This window comes from Bemisia tabaci, chromosome 3, assembly GCF_918797505.1.
Source record: "Bemisia tabaci chromosome 3, PGI_BMITA_v3".
Classification (NCBI taxonomy): domain Eukaryota; kingdom Metazoa; phylum Arthropoda; class Insecta; order Hemiptera; family Aleyrodidae; genus Bemisia; species Bemisia tabaci.
In genome coordinates, this window is record NC_092795.1 from 5,478,944 (window position 1) to 5,497,956 (window position 19,013).

The 19,013-nt window shown below is 37.0% G+C and overlaps 1 protein-coding gene across 1 annotated transcript in view; it reads left to right on the top strand.

Moving 5' to 3' along the window:
• Positions 1–19,013, top strand: part of LOC109043345 (sensory neuron membrane protein 1) — a 35,622-nt gene that overhangs the window by 407 nt on the left and 16,202 nt on the right. Inside the window, exons 2-4 of the mRNA XM_019060538.2 lie at positions 2,472–2,603; positions 17,861–18,018; positions 18,572–18,719. Coding sequence (XP_018916083.2) covers positions 2,496–2,603; positions 17,861–18,018; positions 18,572–18,719 — 414 coding nt within the window. The 5' untranslated portion in view covers positions 2,472–2,495. The remainder of the gene's footprint in view (positions 1–2,471; positions 2,604–17,860; positions 18,019–18,571; positions 18,720–19,013) is intronic.

The following is a 19,013-nucleotide window of genomic DNA, read 5'->3' on the forward strand; positions in this document are numbered from 1 at the left end:
TAGGTTACGTGCCTTTTTCAGTCCTCCTCCGGCCAAAACTTGAAATTCTCTCCACTTTCTTCTAATGCACCTTTATTCTTTCTATATTTTCTCGATATTTTTCTCTATTAATGTGATTCCATAGACGCCGTATTTTGTGTCAGGACAACATGCAATATATCGCATCGATTGGTTCCATTTTTTCAGCTACTCGTCATTTTTCTCGAATTTTGAGATCGCAATTCTGTTGTCAGGATACTATAGAATTCACTTACAAATTCAACGTAATTAATGCGTGGTTTATGTGAAGGAAAAATATTGCATTCGATACTAATATCGAAACTTCATGCGAATACGATAGTTTTCCTTTGAAAAAACCACGCCTTTATTACGTTGATTTTGTTTGTGAGAATTGGTAAGTTAATTCTTTAGGCTCCTGACAACAGAATTGCGATCTCAAAATTCGAGATGATGACGAGTAGCTGAAAAAATGGATGTAAACAATACGATATATCGCATGTCGTTCTGACATAAAATACAGCGTTCATCGAATTACCTCAAATAAAGGCATGTTGCCTTAAAATGCAACAGACGTTTTGTTGATGATTTTGAATTGACCCAAGTAAAACATGAAAATTGGTCATAGTCTAAAGTAGTCGCATTGAATTATACTGTAGAAAGCAGTATGCGATTCATCTAGGCTAATCTTAAATTCGACTGCATTTTGCAATTTGGAGCTATAAATTCTGGCTCTCCTCGAAAAACACTTATGTGCGTAGGGAAACTAAGGGCACGGACGTTGTTTTTAAACCGGGCTAGAACTTATAGTTCCAAATTGCAAAATGGAGCCCATTAATCAATCGAATCGCGGCGTGTTTCATTCAGGTTGGATCGTAAACGGTTTTATCATATTTGAGATGAACCTGGGTATACTAATAAATGTCTTTAGTTATCGTTTGAACCTTTAATTTCAAAGCCACGAATCTTTAACTAATGGTTTAATTATTCAACCTGGATTGGTACTAAACAACGTGATCTCCGTGCTTAACGGTCACAGAAAGAAAAGAAAACAGGCTTTTTGGATGATATGGAGGTTTCCAATTAATTCAGATAGTACCTCAATTAATTGTGATAATATCCTAATAAATTAGGTTACCAACCCAAATGTTGCGGTATCACCCCAACTTGAGTTGTGGGACTACCACAGTTAATTGGAAATGAATAATGTCATCTCTCAAATTGGAGTGGGACCACAATTTTAATAGAGACTCCCTTAAAGTTTTTTTTTCCGTGGTGAGAGAAAAAAAGGAGTGATTTTGACGTATTAATATACTCGCATAAAATACACTATAACACAGCTAATTCAAATAATTAATGCCTATTTGTGTATTCGACCTTTTAAAATGTGTCTAAAAATAGTTATCTATTTTTAAAATCGCAGTTTTTAACAATTAACCAAAAAATATATTAAAACACAATTAAGCTATACTTTTTTTACCGCAAAATCTGGCTGATTGTTCCCTGACGTTGTGTTGTAAGAGCATCGCATTGAGGAAACTTTTCTTGCGAGATCAACAGGATGCCTGTTGAATCTGCCGCAATTAGGATTTCTCATTGTAACGACGTGTAACGTTCATTGCTTCAAGCAGCATTTTTCTTACTTAAAGGAGACGTTTTGTGGCTCGTATGAGACTTCTGGTTGATTCGATTCGAAGAGAATTCCTGTCGCATCGTCTGTAACAAGAAAATTTTTCAACGTGAAGGGAGCCTCGTAGAAAAAAAAATGCAGTTACGCAGGGAGAACTCCAGAATAATGATATGCTGCGAGTGTTTTGTTCATTATTGAGGAGGTTTGCCTACGCCTCAAGGCTGCTACGTGACCTAATCTTCGACTTTGATCATAGAGTACATATGCAGAGTTGTAATAGAAGCGAGGGTGATGTCAACGTTGCTAAGTCCTAAACCGATAAAAAAAAAAAAAAAAAAAAAAAAAAAAAAAAAAAAAAAAAAAAAAAAAAATCCGCAAAAACGCTCTCTCGTAAAAAAATAAATTCCCCAGTTTTTGGCGATATTTTATGTGGCTTGGTTCCTTTCTGCTTAACGCGGTCGATTTACACCCCTATTTCGTATCGAAAAAAAATGACGAATGACCATAATGAACAAAGTGTTTCCAGTGCTTCAGTTAAATTTTCCAATCAGGTTCATTCAAGTAAAATTGGCTGTTTGAAAGAGTTAAACAACTTGTGAATTTCAAAGATGAAACTCTTAAGAAATTGTTAAAATATCAGATTGGAAACTATTTGTGTTCCATTTTACGTAAAATGACCTTACACTCTTTTTTCAATGCACACTTCTATTGGGGAAGATTTTAGGATCAATGGGTTTATGATTTACTACGTTGTACGTTGTACGGGCACATTGCACTATCAAAATTTCAAGAGCTCTTAAATTTTTCATAGAGGTCTAATAATTATTTTTCCGATTTTGTAAAGGTATTTTTAGATTCTTCTGGAGCAATGCAAGCGGCAGCAAAACTCATTTTCATCGCAAGTGTCCTAGCCGGAGCAACTTTTTATATTCACAATTTCTTTTTTCCTGACTTTATGGTCAAGACAATGAAAGAGGTAAGTAGGCCTTTGGTGACACCCTCATTTCAAATATCCGTAAGACCGGCTGGACGGTCGCTTGTGAGTTAATCTAAATACACTGAGCTCTTCTAGGGACCATCTCATATCGAAAGCAGCAAAAATTATGAAAAACCCCGGTTAATCATTAGAATGGACTGCTACAAAGAAGTAACATTTACGTTGCTTAAATGAGAGAATTTGCCCCTACATACTACATTATCACGTTAAATTCAATGAGAATCTGGGTCATACCTCCAAAACCTGAAAAGTGCGGGTTCATCAGTAAAGCATCACCTTTTGAAATCCGCAAAAATCACGGAAATGAACCCAGAACAACTCGTGACAAAAAATTAAAAACAAGCGGGAAAGCTCTTATACGCTCGTATTAGAGAAGCGCTCAGGTGTTTTCGACGTAGGCGCGCTTTTAAGTTCCACGAGGAAGATGAGTACCGTTGAGATGAAAGAACTAGCCCACCAAAATTTCAACTATCAATTTCGAGAAAACTACGCTACCACTAAAATCATAAATTATAGGAAAACGAATAGCGCCCTCCGTGCTTTGACGCAGGAATCATTAAATGGGTGTATATACAGATTACTCTAATTTAAATGTCATCACCTTCTAGCCAAAGTACCACGTTTCAAAATTTCCGCCGCGCCATTTTAGTTTTTTTTTTTTTTTTTTTTCAGAGAAATTGTCGGTTGCAACAGTTGTATCTGTTAGAAAATTTCACTGAATCTTATCGGCAGCAAAAAGGAGATTCAGTAAAATTTTCGGACAGTTTCGTCGAACAATTTCTCTGTAAAAAAATAAAATGACTGCGGATATTGTTAAACTTCGCATGGACCTTGTGATACTCTGCCCGGAAAGTGACGATATGTTAGGCACTCCTACGTCATCTTGTCGTTGAGCTGGTGCACCACTTGAACGCATATCCACAAGTATATCACTATTCTGTCGTGCTAAGGAAGAACGCCGCATGAACCTTCAAGCGTTGCCAAAGTGCTCTTAGATGTCTTCAAATTATATGCGGGATTCTCATTGTTCAACCAAATTATATGTGAGATTCTCCAGTTTTGATTATTTAACGGAACTCTACAGAAATTGCTCCACTAAACATTTTGTTTTCGTCGACTAATGTTTCTCTTTCTATTGACGGTTACGCATTGATAAAAATCGGAAATGCGTTTTTCAGATTACAATGATAAAAGTCTTCAATGTTTTTTAATGTTTTCAAGGATAACCAATCATTAGATCCTATTGAAATTCTCTGTATATTTTCATCGCTTTCTCTAAATAAATCACAGCCAATTGCAATGAAACATTTCAATTAGTTTTCTTTGATTAAGATCGAGTCGGACGTTTTTTAAGGTGATTCGACGGTTGCCAGAGCGACGAAAGATATATCGCATAAATTCGTTTCATAATTTAAGGTACTTATCATTTTTTTTGAATTTTGAGATCGCACTGCTGTTGTCATTATGAGACTAAGAAAAATATAGCATTCGATACTAATATCGAAAGTGCAGTCGAATGCGATATTTTTCCTCTAAAAAACCCACGCCTTTAATACATTGAATTCCTTTGTGAAATTAGATACATGAATTCTTTAGTCTCATGACAATAGAAGTGCGATTTCAAAATTCGAAACGAATGACAAGTAGTTGAAATTATGGAACGAATTGATGCGATGTATCGCATAACCGTCGAATCACCTTAAGCGTTACAATTGAGGTTTTACTTTTTCGCCTTTAGCCATTGATACGTGAAGAGTGGAAATTCAAAATCTGGAAAGTATCATCCGGTATTGCTAAAATTGTGCATCTTGCTCCGTAGCGTAAAAGGACCTGAATACTTCCCTTCATTAAATTTTAGTGAAGAAACGTTCTATGAACTTTGACCTGATAGAAACTGGTGCTCAATCGTAGCAACACCTGGGAGCACCTGCCAGGTTTTGAATTTATGCTCTCCCTATAAAAAAGATAAAAAAGCACTTGATGAAAAGATTCTCAGGTTTTGATTTTACTTACTCAAAGGAGGAATAGAGATACATATTTTGACAAGCTCGTTTCCACACCACCTTAGGAAAGCCCGATCAGGTAGAGGATACGGTGCTGCTCCTGGAGGTAGAGCTTACGGCGCGTTTTTTTTAACGTGGTGTCGCCAAGAGCCCTAATCCACGGGGAAGGGAAGAAGAAAAGGGAGAGGGAAGAGGAAAAGGGAGAGGAAAGAGGAAGAGGGAAAGGGGAAGAGGAAACAAAAAAATACACTCACCAACGCCGATGCATCTCCACCTGTCACTTCTCCATGCCGTTTTTGATACTCCTAAAAACAGCTGTGCCCGCAGAAGACGAAAGTAGCGCCCTCCGCAACTGATTTATGGAGGAAGAATAAAACAGTATCTTACCTTCGGTTGCGGGAAGATCCAGCAGCAGCAGCAGCACCTGGAACAGAGAATAAAAAAAGAAAAGAAAGAAAAAAAAATAAAAAAAAAATGCGACGATCCCGGTACGATGGCACCCAGCAGCAGCACCTGAAACAGAGAATAAAAAAAAAGAAAAGAAAGAAAAGAAGGAAAAAAAAAAAAAAAAAAAAAATGCGACGATCCCGGTACGATGGCACCCAGCAGCAGCACCTGCAACAGAGAATAAAAAAAAGAAAAGAAAGAAAAGAAGGAAAAAAAAAAAAAAATGCGACGATCCCGGTACGACGGTGTCCACCAGCAGCGGCCTCCCCCAACCCCGGCTTCCAGCGTCCCGGTTCCTTTCCCACCTCCTCCCTTTTTTTTTTCTTTTTTTTTTTCCACTCGTGGCTTGCTGAGATCCTCCGGGGCGTAACGCCCCGGAGCCGCCGTCGCCGGCAGGGGCGCCCGCCGGGACCCCATAAGGGTCCGCTGGGCGCCCCCACCCCCGACCCCCCGCGAGGGGGGTCAAAAAGCCCCCCCTTGCGGGGGGGCAAAGTGACCCCCCTCGCGGGGGGTCGGGGGCAGGGGCACCCAACGGACCCACGGGGTCCCGACGGGCGCCCCTGCCGGCGACGGCAGACCCCGGGACGTAACGCCCCGGAGGATCTCAGCAAGCCAGTCGCGGAGAAAAAAAAAAAAAAAAAAAAAAAAAACCCTAGTCCTCCCCCCGTGATCCTACTCCGCGGCCCCTCCCCCCTTGGAAACCCTGCTCCGCGATCCTACATAAACCCAACGGTATCCCCCCTCTCCCCGGGAACCCCCTTTGGGAAACCCTACTCCGCGATTCCGCCCCAACCCCACGAGCCCCCCTTTCCCCGGGAATCCTCCCCCCCCCCTTGGGAATCCTCGTCTCGCGGTTCTACCCAACCCAACGAACCCCCCGTTCCCCGGGAACCTCCCCCCTCAGCGAGCCCTCCCCCAAAACCCCCGCTTCTTCTGCCGCATCTTCTGGAACAAACAAGATAAATCGAGAGTTATTAGTATGGTTTGCAATGGGTGACAAAACTGGCTTTTAGAATTCTCTATTAAACGCCTCATTATAAGAAGTTTTCTTGTTGTCAGCAATTAAATTAGTTGGACCCATGTATGCTAAAAGGAACTATGTGCTTAGGATTTGTCTGCAACATAGTTGCTTCTAGCCTAATTGTGTCCAGTTCTCTCTCGCCAAGATTTTAGTCGATGCATTATGCCATAATGAATCAAACGTTATTTTTCCAAATTTTAATTTGAATTGCAGTTTCATACTCTCTTTGGACTTGCAACATCATTGGATCACATTTTGCAATGAGAAACCACTATCTCTAGCTCTCATAAAAGCACATATCTGAATAGGGAAACCAATGGCATGTGTGTCATTTCTAAAATTGGCAAGAAATAATGGTTCCTTATTACAAAGTGTAATCCAATTACAAGTTTGCATTCAGTTGTAGTAATTGAACTGCATTACGCAAAAAGGAATTAATATTCTTGGCTCTTCAAAATTCACCTACTTACGTTGGAAAAATGAAACTCGTGTTTTTTCTACGGTGAACCGAAAAAGATAATTTATTTTTGCGCAATGCAGTTTAATTTCTCCCAGTTAAATGCAATATTATTTGACTGAATTAAATGAGAACCAGGCGCAGAACTGGAAGGAATAGCGAATACTTCTTATATCCCTTTAAACAGCTGAGGGCATTCAAGTTAAGGTGATTCGACGGACGCCATTTTTTGTGTCAGAGCGACGTGCGATATATAGCATCGATTCATTTCATAATTTCAGCTACTCGTCATTTCTTGCGAATTTTAAAATCGCACTTCTCTTTTCATGAGACTAAAGAATTCATGTACCAAATTTCGCAAAGAAATTCAACTTCACAAAGGCGCGGTATTTTTAGAGGAAAAATATCGCATTCGAGTGCAGTTTCGATGTCAGTATCGAATGCCATATTTTTCCTCTAAAAAACCACGCCTTTATTACGTTGAATTTGTTTGTCTTTGGATTATGAATTCTTCAGACTCATGACAACAGAAGAACGATCTCAAAATTCGAAAAAAATGACAAGTAGCTGAAATTTCAGAACGAATCGATTCGATATATCGCACGTCGTTCTGGCACAAAAAATTGCGTCCGTTGAATCATCTTAAGGATACGACACGGTTAAAATATAATTATTTTTATGGATTTTATGAATGATATTAATTAAAAATTGATTGGATAAAATTTCAATCATACTAGTAATTACTACTTTCTAAATTATATGGAAATAATACACATTTAGGAGGGCACTACTTCCGTCCTCAATGACTCAACATGCGGAGCATCCATCCTCTTCGTTTCTTTCCGACCTGAAACAGACTAAGAAGAAAAAAAAAAGGAATGATTAGTTCTTAACCTAAACCTAACTTGAAAATAAAAACTTTTATAACAAATTTTTTTTTTTTTTTTTTTTTATTTATGAAACATATCAACTTCTGTACAGAAATAAGATATATAACAAATTAGTTTTGATTTTTGCTTAATATATTTGTCAAAACTAATACCTCCTCTTTTCTAATGCTAAATTCATTCCGTGCAAATATTTGGAACTTAAGGTGATTTGATGGACGCCATATTTTGTGTCGCATCGATTAGTTCCATTTTTTTAGCCACTCGTCATTTTTCTCGAATTTTGAGATCGCAATTCTGTTGTCAGGAGACTGAAGAATTCCCTCACCAATTTTGACAAACAAATTCAACGTAATAAAGGCGTGGTTTTTTTAGAGAGAAAATATCGCACTCGAGTGCAGTTTCGATATCAGTATCGAGTGCGATATTTTTCCTCTAAAAAAACCACGGCTTTATTAAGTAAAATTTGTTTGTCAAAATTGTTAAGTGAATTCCTCAGTCTCCTCACAACATTATTGCGATCTCAAACTTCGAGAAAAATAATGGGTAGCTGAAAAAATGGAACCAGTCGATGCGATATCGCATGTTGCTCTGACACATAATATGGCGTCCATCGAATCACCTTAGTGCAATTGTTTTTACGCTATTTGTTCTCCTGAGCTATTTATTCTGTGAGCAAATAATTAGTCATTTCAAGTGGCTTTCTGAACGCAGCATAATTGGACTGCATTTTGCAATTTGGAACTATAAAGTCTGGCCCGGTTTAAAAAGAACGTATGTGCCATTAGTTTCCCTATGCACGTAAGTGTTTTTTCAGATAAGCCAGAATTTATAGTTCCAAATTGCAAAATGCCGTCCAATTATAATTGTTCTGATTTTAAATACTTAAAATATCAAACATCATTAATGAGCGACTAAAATGTGACTTTATGATACGTCTAAATTGGACTATGCTGTACAGTAGAGGAATTGATAATTTGTCTTATTTCAGAAATATTAGCAGTTTGCAGATAAGTGCTTTTGTAAGGGAAAAAGAATCAGTAGTTTCAATCGGATGTATATCTGTTAAACGGAACTATGTGCATTATGACGTGAGCCCTGTTATGCATGTATTTTTATGGGTCTCAGGGCTCATGTCTTACGGCACATAGTTCCGTTTGACAGAAATACGTACAATTACAATATGTACTTCAACTGCAAATGGTGTAAAGTGGCAGATACACTTGCAAGTTAGAAGCGCTTGTTAAAAGTGAAACATCAATAGGAAACCGGGATTTCAATCGCTCGACGTCTAGCTATCAAAATCTTCCTTTCCTATTGGTGTTTCACTTTCAACAAGCGCTTCTAATTCGCAGGTGTATCTGGGTCTTCAGAGGAGACGCTAATGAAAGATGGAAGAAAGAATAAATAAAGAAAGAGAAATTAATAAGAGGTAGTTACGAAATAAAATGAAGAGAGCAAAATAAACTGCTTTCACTGCACCCGTTTCTTGCCAATCTGAAAGAAGAAGAAAAAATGGAAAATTAGTTTGAGGTATTTAGAATATATAAAAGAAAAAAAAGAAAAATGAAAGAAGATGAAACAACTTTCACTGTGTTCGTTTTTTATCGATATGTAAAAAGAAATAGATAAAAAAAAACATGATAAAGATTTGAAAAAAAAACATGGAGAGAAAAAGTAAGATGATGTTTGAGAAAAACTACCAATTCTGTAAAGCACTTTTATCCGCGATCAGTATGCTGAAAGTAACTTGTGCTCTGACCCTGTCTCTTGTCAATTTAGAAGAGATAAATACACGAGAAAGGAGAAAGAAAAATTAGCATGAAGCCTTTGAAGAGGAAAAATAAAAATTTAGTCCCATAAAATAAGTTGATTTCATTCAAAAAGCAAAATGCCGGAAACTTCATTACTGTCTTGCCGATCTGGAAAAATAGAAAAATGAAGGAAGCAGAGCTGCTAAAGATCTAATGTAAATTAAAATTATAGCCTGTGCGCAATTTTTTTTTACTAAAACCTTAACGAGAGTTCGAATATCGATAGCTGAAGGTTGAAAATACTTATCTTTGACTGTGACGTCGCAAATCTCTGCTCTTGTTTTATTATTTTCAACCGGAATTAATCAGCAGTTTTTCATTAATATGAAATTTTCATTAATATGAGTTTTTCATTAATATGAGTTTTTCATTAATATGAGTTTTTCACTCATTCTATAATATTTACGGAGAATTTGAGGGAGATTCCTCGGTTATTTTTCTTTTCTGAAAGTGGAACACCATCGGAGATTTTCAAACGTGGAGGTGTAGTTGCGCATTTTTTATTTAATCAATGTATTTTGATGCGATTCTGGATGCAAAATAATGACCTGAAACAAACAAAAATAAAAAAAAGAATTATTAAAAGTCTACAAGCATGAAAATAATTGGGAAATTAATGAATAATTGAATTTACTATTAATCAATTTTAAGCTAGCAAATATGACCTTCTTCTAAAAATTCTGGGATTTTGATTTCGTTTATTTCTTTGACTAGGCGCTAAAAATTACTCAAGATTCAAGAATGCAAAAAAATGACCTAAAAGAAAAATAGCAATAATATAAGTCAAAAAGCATGAGAGCGATTGGACAATTCGACTACATTTTGCAATTTGGACCTATAAATTCTGGCTCATCTGAAAAAACACTTATGTGCATAGTGCACACTAATGGCACATACGTTGTTTTTAAACCGGGCTAGAATTTATAGTTCCATATTGCAAAATGCAGTCCAATTAATAAATACTTTGATTGATTACTTTTAAACTTTAACCAAACGAATGTTCACTTCTATTAAAAAATCTGCGATTTTGAGGGTTGATTCTCGTTTATTTTTTCAGAATAAGCGCTGAAAATTACTCAAGAATTCAAGAAAGTTTTCACAATCTAAGGGTTTTTTTTGGTTGTGTAGATCTGTGCAAATTGCAGGAAAACAATGAAGGTGATTCGATGAACGCCATATTTTGTGTCGGAACGGCATGCAATTTATCGCATCAATTGGTTCAATTTTTTCAGCTACTCGTCATTTTTCTCCAATTTTGAGATCGCAATTCTGTTGTCAGGAGACTAAAGCACTCACTTACCAATTTTAACAAAGAAATTCAACGTAATAAAGGCGTGGTTTTTTCAGAGAGAAAACATCGCATTCGATACTGATATCGAAACTGCACTCGAATGGGATGTTTTCTCTCTAAAGAAAAACCACGTCTTTATTACGTTGAATTTCTTTGTTAAAATTGGTAAGTGAGTACTTTAGTCTCCTGACAACAGAATTGCGATCTCAAAATTGGAGAAAAATGACAAGTACCTAAAAAATGGAACTAATTGATGCGATATATCGCATGCCGTTCTGACACAAAATATGGCGTCCATCGAATCACCTTAATATACTGTTGATCCATAGAATTCGAATGAATTGGAATATAATATTATTACTTTCCTTTTTTATTTATTTACCTTCTTTTTTCCTTTATCTTTTTTCTGAGAATACGAGTACCTAAAACGATGATTAATAAAAATTTAAACCTGGTACGGCCGTAGTAATGATAAAATACTATAGAATATACCTAAAATTTATAATTTATAAGCGAAAAAATTTCAATTTGAAAAATGACTGCTTTATTTAACTTTGAAAAATAAAAATTAAAAATTTGAAAATTCAAAATTTGAAATTTGTAAATTAAAAATTTAAATTTGAAATGTTTAAATTGGAAAAATAAAAAATTTAAAATTAAAACTATCAAAATTTCAAGTGTATAAAAATAGAAGGTATGAGTAAGCTATAAGGTTCACTTACATATTAGGAGCTTAATCCAAATTGAGTTACTACAAATGTTGGAATTCCGGTTGCTGACTGCAGTGTATCACTAAATCACTACCACTGAAACACTGAAACACTGAAGCACTGAATTACTGAAGCACTGAAGCACTGAACCGCTGAACCACTGAACCACTGAACAACTAAGCCACTGAACCACTGACCCTCTGACCCTCTGACCTGTTCACCCATGGAACTTCCTCGCTTTCTAAACTCACACTGATTGAACTTTAGGGAAGGGGTCTCCCTTTTGTAAGCTCGGTTGGTCTGTAGCCACCTCCAAAATTCCCACCCCCCTCTGCCGACCCCTCCTGCAATTAGGATGTAATTTAGAAACTATTTCCTCGTTGTCCTGTGGCGGGAAACCCGAATTTTACGGAACAAAAGGACAAAAATGCATCCCTTTTGTTCCATTGAGGTGGAGGGACCTCTTTATTGTAAACAGGATTTGAAAATCCCTGTTCTGTTCTTCGAGAAACTTCGAGACTACAAAACAATGAAAAAGGATTAAATTGTGTAAACAATAAGAAACGAAAAGAACGCTGTGAGGATGTATTTTTGGGGGGGAGGGGTAAAAGTCCGTAAAAGTTCAAAACAAAAGAAAAATACTTAACCCAAAATCCTTTAGGGAGGGGCGAAAAAGAGAGGAAATTTCTAAATGAACTGTTCCAGAATGTTCCAGAAACAAGAGCGTCTATAATGTGATGATAATGGGGAAAAATTAATCAACGCAGAACTTTATTTTGCGTTGAAAACAACGTAGTTTTTTCTCCGTTCTCAAAATTGTCACGGAATCACCATGCGTGCACTGAAATAGGAAGCAACTTGCAACATTTTTTGCTCTAAACTGGGAGGTGTGACTTGCAAAAAAGGTTAGGTAATTCCAATTGGACTTCATTTTGCAATTCGGAACTACAATATTTGTCTCATTTGTAAAAACTTTTGTGCATAGGGAAACTAATGGCACATTCGTTGTTCCTAAACTAAGCCAGAAATCGTAGTTCTCAATCGAAAAATGCAGTCCAATCGGCCTTTGATGTATATTCGACGCAAGCTAATTTTTTGCTTGGATATTCCGTAAGTCGCAAAAAAGTTAGGTAAATCCAATTATTGGACTTCATTTTGCAATTTGGAACAACAATTTCTGCATCATCCGTAAAAACACTTTTGTGCATAGGGAAACTAATGGCACATACGTTGTTCCTGAACAGAGCCAGAAATTGTAGTTCCTAATTGCAGAATGCAGTCCAATTGACCTTCTCGAATTTTGTCTCCTCATACAAGTTTTTTTTCCGCGGATGCTCTGAAAAAGTCCCAGAATATCATTTTGTTGTTGTTGGATTGTTAAATTTAATTTATTTTCGTTTTAGTACAGAGGTAGATATACAAAGCTTAAAGACAAATAGTTTTTGTATATACTAGCGTATTAAAATATCGTGGTTTATCCATTTCCGAGTAAGAGTTGCGCTAAAAATAATTATTCCAACAACCGTTCCTAATCAAATAACGCGCGTATCAAGAGTATTGAGTAGTTCTGAATGATGGGTAAATGAAAGGCTTCCATTAGTCTTTAAGTGCAAAAGTGATGATTGGATAATATGAGACATCGCGGCTGTAATCCGATATACTTATAACTTGCAGAGGCATTTTTCTCTATGAAGAAAACCCCTCGGGACTTTTATAAATAGTTTCACTTGCGCCTTTGAGAGTGTTCCCATACTGTCACTTTAATTATCGATCACTTTACCTGAACTCGAAAATTTCCGTTGTTATCTCAGGGAGAAGAAGCGGTGACTTGAGAGACAAAATCGTTATTTAGATCTTATCTATTGCAATTAAAAATATTACAGCATCTTCTTTCATTCGTTTTTTTTTTAAATACTAATATTGCACTCAGTGTTCGAAACTCACAGGCGCCAACGCGCCAAATGCGCCTAAAAAATCGGCCATGGCACCTAAAAAATGAAGGTACTGCGCCAACGTGGCCCCTAAAAATTGCTCCCGAAAAATCTTGATTTTCATAAGAAGTCACATAAAGAAAGAAAACAAATCTATTTGAATTAAAAAAAAAACTCTATTTCTATTCTTCACAATTTCATTCTTAGTGCTTTTGTCTTACCCAAGTTACAGCTACTTACTAGTTCTGTTACGAAAACATCTTGCGTCTAACTAAATAAATATGCGTAAAATATAGGCAAAAAGTCAATTTGGCCCCTAAAAAATCTTCAATGGCGCCTAAAAATCGGGCTTGATGCGCCACATGGCTCCTGAAACTCAAAAGTGAGTTTCGAACACTGATTGCACTTCAATCGCAAACAAGTAATTGTTTGATCAAAAGGGTCAAATTTGAATCACACAATTAAACGCAGAAAACAAGAAGCGGCAGCTGAAAACTTCACTTTAAAGCTGTATCCGCCCTCACTTTTGTTCTCTTCTCACGATTGTGCGCCTTCAATTTGAGCGCGATACCAGCCGCGCGCACTGGCATTAAAATAGTGGTATCATACAAAATCCTCATCTCTCGCGGAAAACGGAGTATACCGAACCTCACAGTGGCGTGGCGTGAATTGCGATTTATCGATTGTTATGCCATCTAAACCTATGGTAAAGAATCGATTATTAAGGTTTTCGCTGCGAACACCCTGTTTATCGATCCTTTTACGTAGGTTTAAATGGCATAACAATCGATATATCGCAATTCATGCCACACCACTGATTCCGTTGCGATGAAAAGGAAGATTGTAATGTTACGTTTCCTCTGCTTTTGAATATTGTCGTTCTCAATTAATACGTATAAATATCCATTTCAAGTTACGCTAATAATCTTCATCGATATCCATCATTTTAAAGAGCTTCACAGAGACTATAAGTTTCGTTCAAGAATAGATTTATGTAATTACATTATCATTTTTTCGAAATAGAGGTCTATCCCTGACGACATTATTTGCACTATCTGCACTGCGAACTAACTTTTGTCTATCTAATCCCAGATTTCTAATCGATCCAAAGGTAATTGATACTCCCTAATAACCCCGCAGGTATGCTTCTAACATCCCTCGCTAAATAAACGTCATTCTGGCATGAGGTACCATAATTTCTGACCTATCCGTAAAAGCACTTATTAGCATAAAGAAACTAATGGCACATACGTTGTTTCTTAAATGAGCCGATAATTCTAGTTCCTTATTGCAAAATGTAGCCCAAATATCAGTTCTCTTTCCGTCACAGCTTCGAACAGTCACTTATCCCAGTCATTTTCTACTTATTCTACATTATTCGTTTGCCTGGATGGTCTCTGACACTTAGAACTGGCTATTAACTATGGGTTAGAACAACAAATCACTGGGCACAAAAACTTTATTATTACAAATTATCTCTTGAGTAAGTCAGTTAAAATTAAAAAGTTGAGTAAAGCCGATGAACCAGTCGCTATAGGCCACGCGGCGAGGAGCCCAGGACGGCTGTAACGGTGCGTAATGGGTACGGCGCGTCGAAACCCGCGTATAAAAATGGTCATAACTTCTATACCAATCGTTTCCCCGCCAAGTATGACATGTCGATAGATGCGGAATCAGACGAGAAATCGATTGGACATATTTTTTTTAAAATCAAAAAATGGCTTTTTGGGGTATTTACGAACACGTAAAATTCGACGGATCAAAAATCCAAAAAAAGAGGTGAATCATAAGTTTAATGTTACGTTCTATCCAAAAACCATACATAAAACAAAAATTCATAAATTTTAAAGAATTTTAGCGCAAACCGCAGATCAATAACTCAATTGGTTCAAAAGTTATCGAATGTTTAAGGTTGCAACTTGGCAACGCCGCCAAAGCGCGGGAAAATTTTTTTTTTACTTGAAATTTTCAGAAACGGGGCCCTTTGTTATGGTAAAATAGCATACTAAAAAATGGAAGCAATCGGAGCTACGGGGGATTTGGCCGTTTTTGCATAAGGCTCTTTCCTTTGGTAAATCACTAATCATCGGGATGATTTGTTAATCTTTTTCTTCAAATTTTTCATGTCATTTTGTTTGCAATTTCACCTGAAGTTTCTGAAAATGTCAAGGAAAAATATCCACAGCTTTCCTTAAGAATAAACATTTTATCGAAGGAAATTTGGCAACTCTCGAGTGTTCATACGGCGTTTTTCCTCAGCACGACAGTATTGTCGTGGCATGGTTGAAGTCAAAAATTGCTCACTGTTGGCTGAGCGCCGGGGACAGGAAGTTTAAATTAATGATGATATTTCAACCCTGATAAAATATTGAGATGATACTGTTTATATTGAGCCAATATTGTCTCTATATTGCGTTTTAACTTCAATAGCTGTCGCTGTGCAGTTAATAGATAATCGGACATAAACGTTTAATACAGTAGGAATCGGAGGGGGTCCATTGGCGTGCGGAAGAACTCATGAGTACTTCTGATGTAATTATTTACACCAAGAGTTCCTTGCCAGGCCTAATTACGCGATATCACGGGCCATTAAAATGTCGCCGGCGCCGCACAGTGGATTGAGTCAATTAGAGAGGTCGATCATGAAAATTTTTACTAAAACTGCACATTTTTATGTATACCTCATCACATTTTAAACTTTAAGGTGTGCTAACTGAAGAAAATTTCACGAGGAAACCAATAGAACCAATTTTAGAACCTCAAAGTTTTGTATAAACGGAGTTACAAGCGTTTAAAATTTCCCAATTTTGTCCGACTTCTCCTACTGACTCGATCCACTGTGCGCCGTCTGGCGCTTCGACGGGATGTCTAATGAAGCTGCGCCACCCTCTTCCTCCAGTCGCGAAACAGACTCCCGGAGGCGAGCGGTCTGATTAATCATTCCGTCTATCCCGACTGCCGCACAGTTGGTCGAAACCAGCTTGGATCCCGCCGAAAATTGAATCGAAAAGACTTCAGCGCCGACAAATTGGAAATTGAGTTAGTGATTTGGTCTTGCATAGGCATGAATACATCTTGTTACAAAGTGACAAGCAGAAAAACGGATTTTGAAGGCCTGAAAATATCTGAAAATTCCAGTCATTTTCCATGAGACTCAAGCGCCTAAGTGATGTATACTGGAAAACAAAAACACATTGTACCTAGAGTCCAGACTCTTGAAAACATTGACAAGGAAAAGGACTCTTGATTCAATCAGATTTAAGCTTAAATCAAAAGGAAATCCGCTAAAATTAAGAGGCTTGGTTCTTGATTTAAGCTTAAATCTGATTGAATCAAGATTATTTTTTCTTGTCGATGTTTTTAAGAGTCTGGACTCTAGATCCAATGTGTTTTTTTCCAGTGTATAATACTCGTTGGTCTAGTGGTTAGCACAACTAACCGAGTGGTCCCGAGTTTGAATCTTCGCCAGGGTGACACATCTTGATGGTCTTAGATCTTGTCGCTTTGGAGGGGCATAAATGTTGTTCTCTCTATTTTATCCATTATTATCTCCTCTTATCAATTTCGTCTGCTGGGCCCGGAGCAAAATAGGACCTATAAATCCGCTATGAAAAAAGCTACCTAATTCGCACAAATTTTCCTGGCAAATGGCTCATCATGACAACATATGAACTGCATTTTGCTATCAGGAACTACACATTATGGTTCACTTTAGAAACAATTTACATACACCGTTAGTTTTCTTTGGCGCATAAGTGTTTTTTACGAATGGGCCCGAAATTACAGCTCTTAATAGCAAAATATAATCCATACGATACAATTGCTTCGACTTATAAGAAGTTCAAATAGCATAACCATCGTATAATGATGCATTTAGTTTTTTGCTCCAGAAATACCCACTGCGATCATTAAAATAAAAAGTTTCAGAGTAAGTTAAAAGAGAATGTACATAGGATCGTTTGATATATTGACAATAAAACTGTCATTTTTAAGCACCTCGAATTTTCTAACGCTGGTAGTTCAAATACGTCAAGACGTTCATGCACAAAATAAGAATTAGTCAGATAGTGTTCGGGTCAAATTTTAGCAATTTTTTGATGGAACAGGGAACATTGTGCGCCGGAAGGATCTGGCTACTACTGACATGGCACGTGAGAAATATATCTTCACTTCAGGTTCAAGTTTACTACGCGTGCCATCGAATATCTTCATTCATGCGTATGTTGCCTGTCTTTCGAAGTTTACGTTTTGCGCGTAAAAATCAATAACGACAAGTGTAGGCGGGGAGTACATTTTTAATTGCACCGATGAATTGACCGCATTAACGTGAAATTAGCCTTCAACTACTGCAAATCCACACCAACTATTTTTCTCTCGTGTTTTATTTCTTTTACAGATACTAAACTACTTTAAGCCTCTGAATTTTGTGTGAATTTATCTTAGATCATGGCGAATATCAGAAACAACGAGACAAACAAAAGATCAAATATTAGTACCTGATATCAAAGTAGCTATAAATAAAATAGCGAAGATAAGGTAAGATCGAGCCCTTGAGAGATAAAAAGTACCAATGATGATTTATTTTAAATTTTGATTTAAATGATGCTTTATGGTTTTACTCTGATTTTAAGTTTGATTTACGTATAATTCTTTTTTTCTTTTTTTTTCTTTTAAGGAAAAAACTCTAAAACGAGACGGTGAGATACGGAAAGCTTGGGAAAGAGCTCCGATCCCACTGGAATTTAAAGTTTACTTATTCAACGTCACAAATCCTAATGAGGCTGCTAAAGGTGCCAAGATTAATCTCCAACAAGTTGGTCCGTATGTTTACGAGTAAGTTAATTGCAGTCACTTCAGATTTCTTATAAGTATTAAAAATCAATACAACTAATGTTTAGGAATTATTGATTAATATGCCCTCTCGTTGTTTAAGCTATACCGTCAAATATTAGAAATCGCTTTTATTTGGCAGGGAAGTGTCTTATTTTACAAAAAATTTTGTTAAATTTTAATTAGCTGTAAGACGAGTGGTTTAAGTAAGAAAGTTTCCTCCTTATTTTTTGTTTTTTTTCTTCCTTCATAGATAGGTGAAAGTCGCTTTTGAGGCCTTTAACGTGTTTCTTGCAACAGAGTTACGTATTTAAGTAAAAATATTAAAGTGGCATCATATTTCTAGTAAAAGGCATGTGCATGAGGTCTGCTGGAAAGATAGTTTATCTTTTGGAATTAATACGTCCATTTGAACAAATATTTTTTTCCGTCGTTTTACAATCACATGACTGAAATAGTTCTCCAGAAAAAATTACCAGCACGTACTAAAGTTCCTTTTCTCGTAGACGCGATGTCAGATTGACGCTATATTGATGGTATGTTTGACACATTGCAGCGAGTGGAAGTCGAAAGCAAACATCACAGACTACCCAAAAGAGGACGCTGTCACGTTTCATATGCTCAATACTTTCGTGTTCGATGCCAATAAGAGCGGGAGCCTCACGGGTGATGAACTCATCTACGTTCCGCATGTTTTGATCGTTGTAAGTGACATGCACGACGTAAACAGTGATATTTACGGAGTTAGAATACATGCATCAATCCGGTGCTGCAAGACGACACTGAGAAATATCAAGCGTTGCCAAAAGTGCGCGATCTTTAGTTTCTTGGCAAATAAAGTCTACACTGAAAAAAAAAAAAAAAAAAAAAAAAAAAAAAAAAAAACTCTGACCGCGTACATACGGGCTAAATAGACATGCCGGCGTTTCGGGCTTAGATGCCGAAAGTTCCGGGTATAGCACCCGGAGCAATCAAACCTACGGCTCCAGCACCCGGAA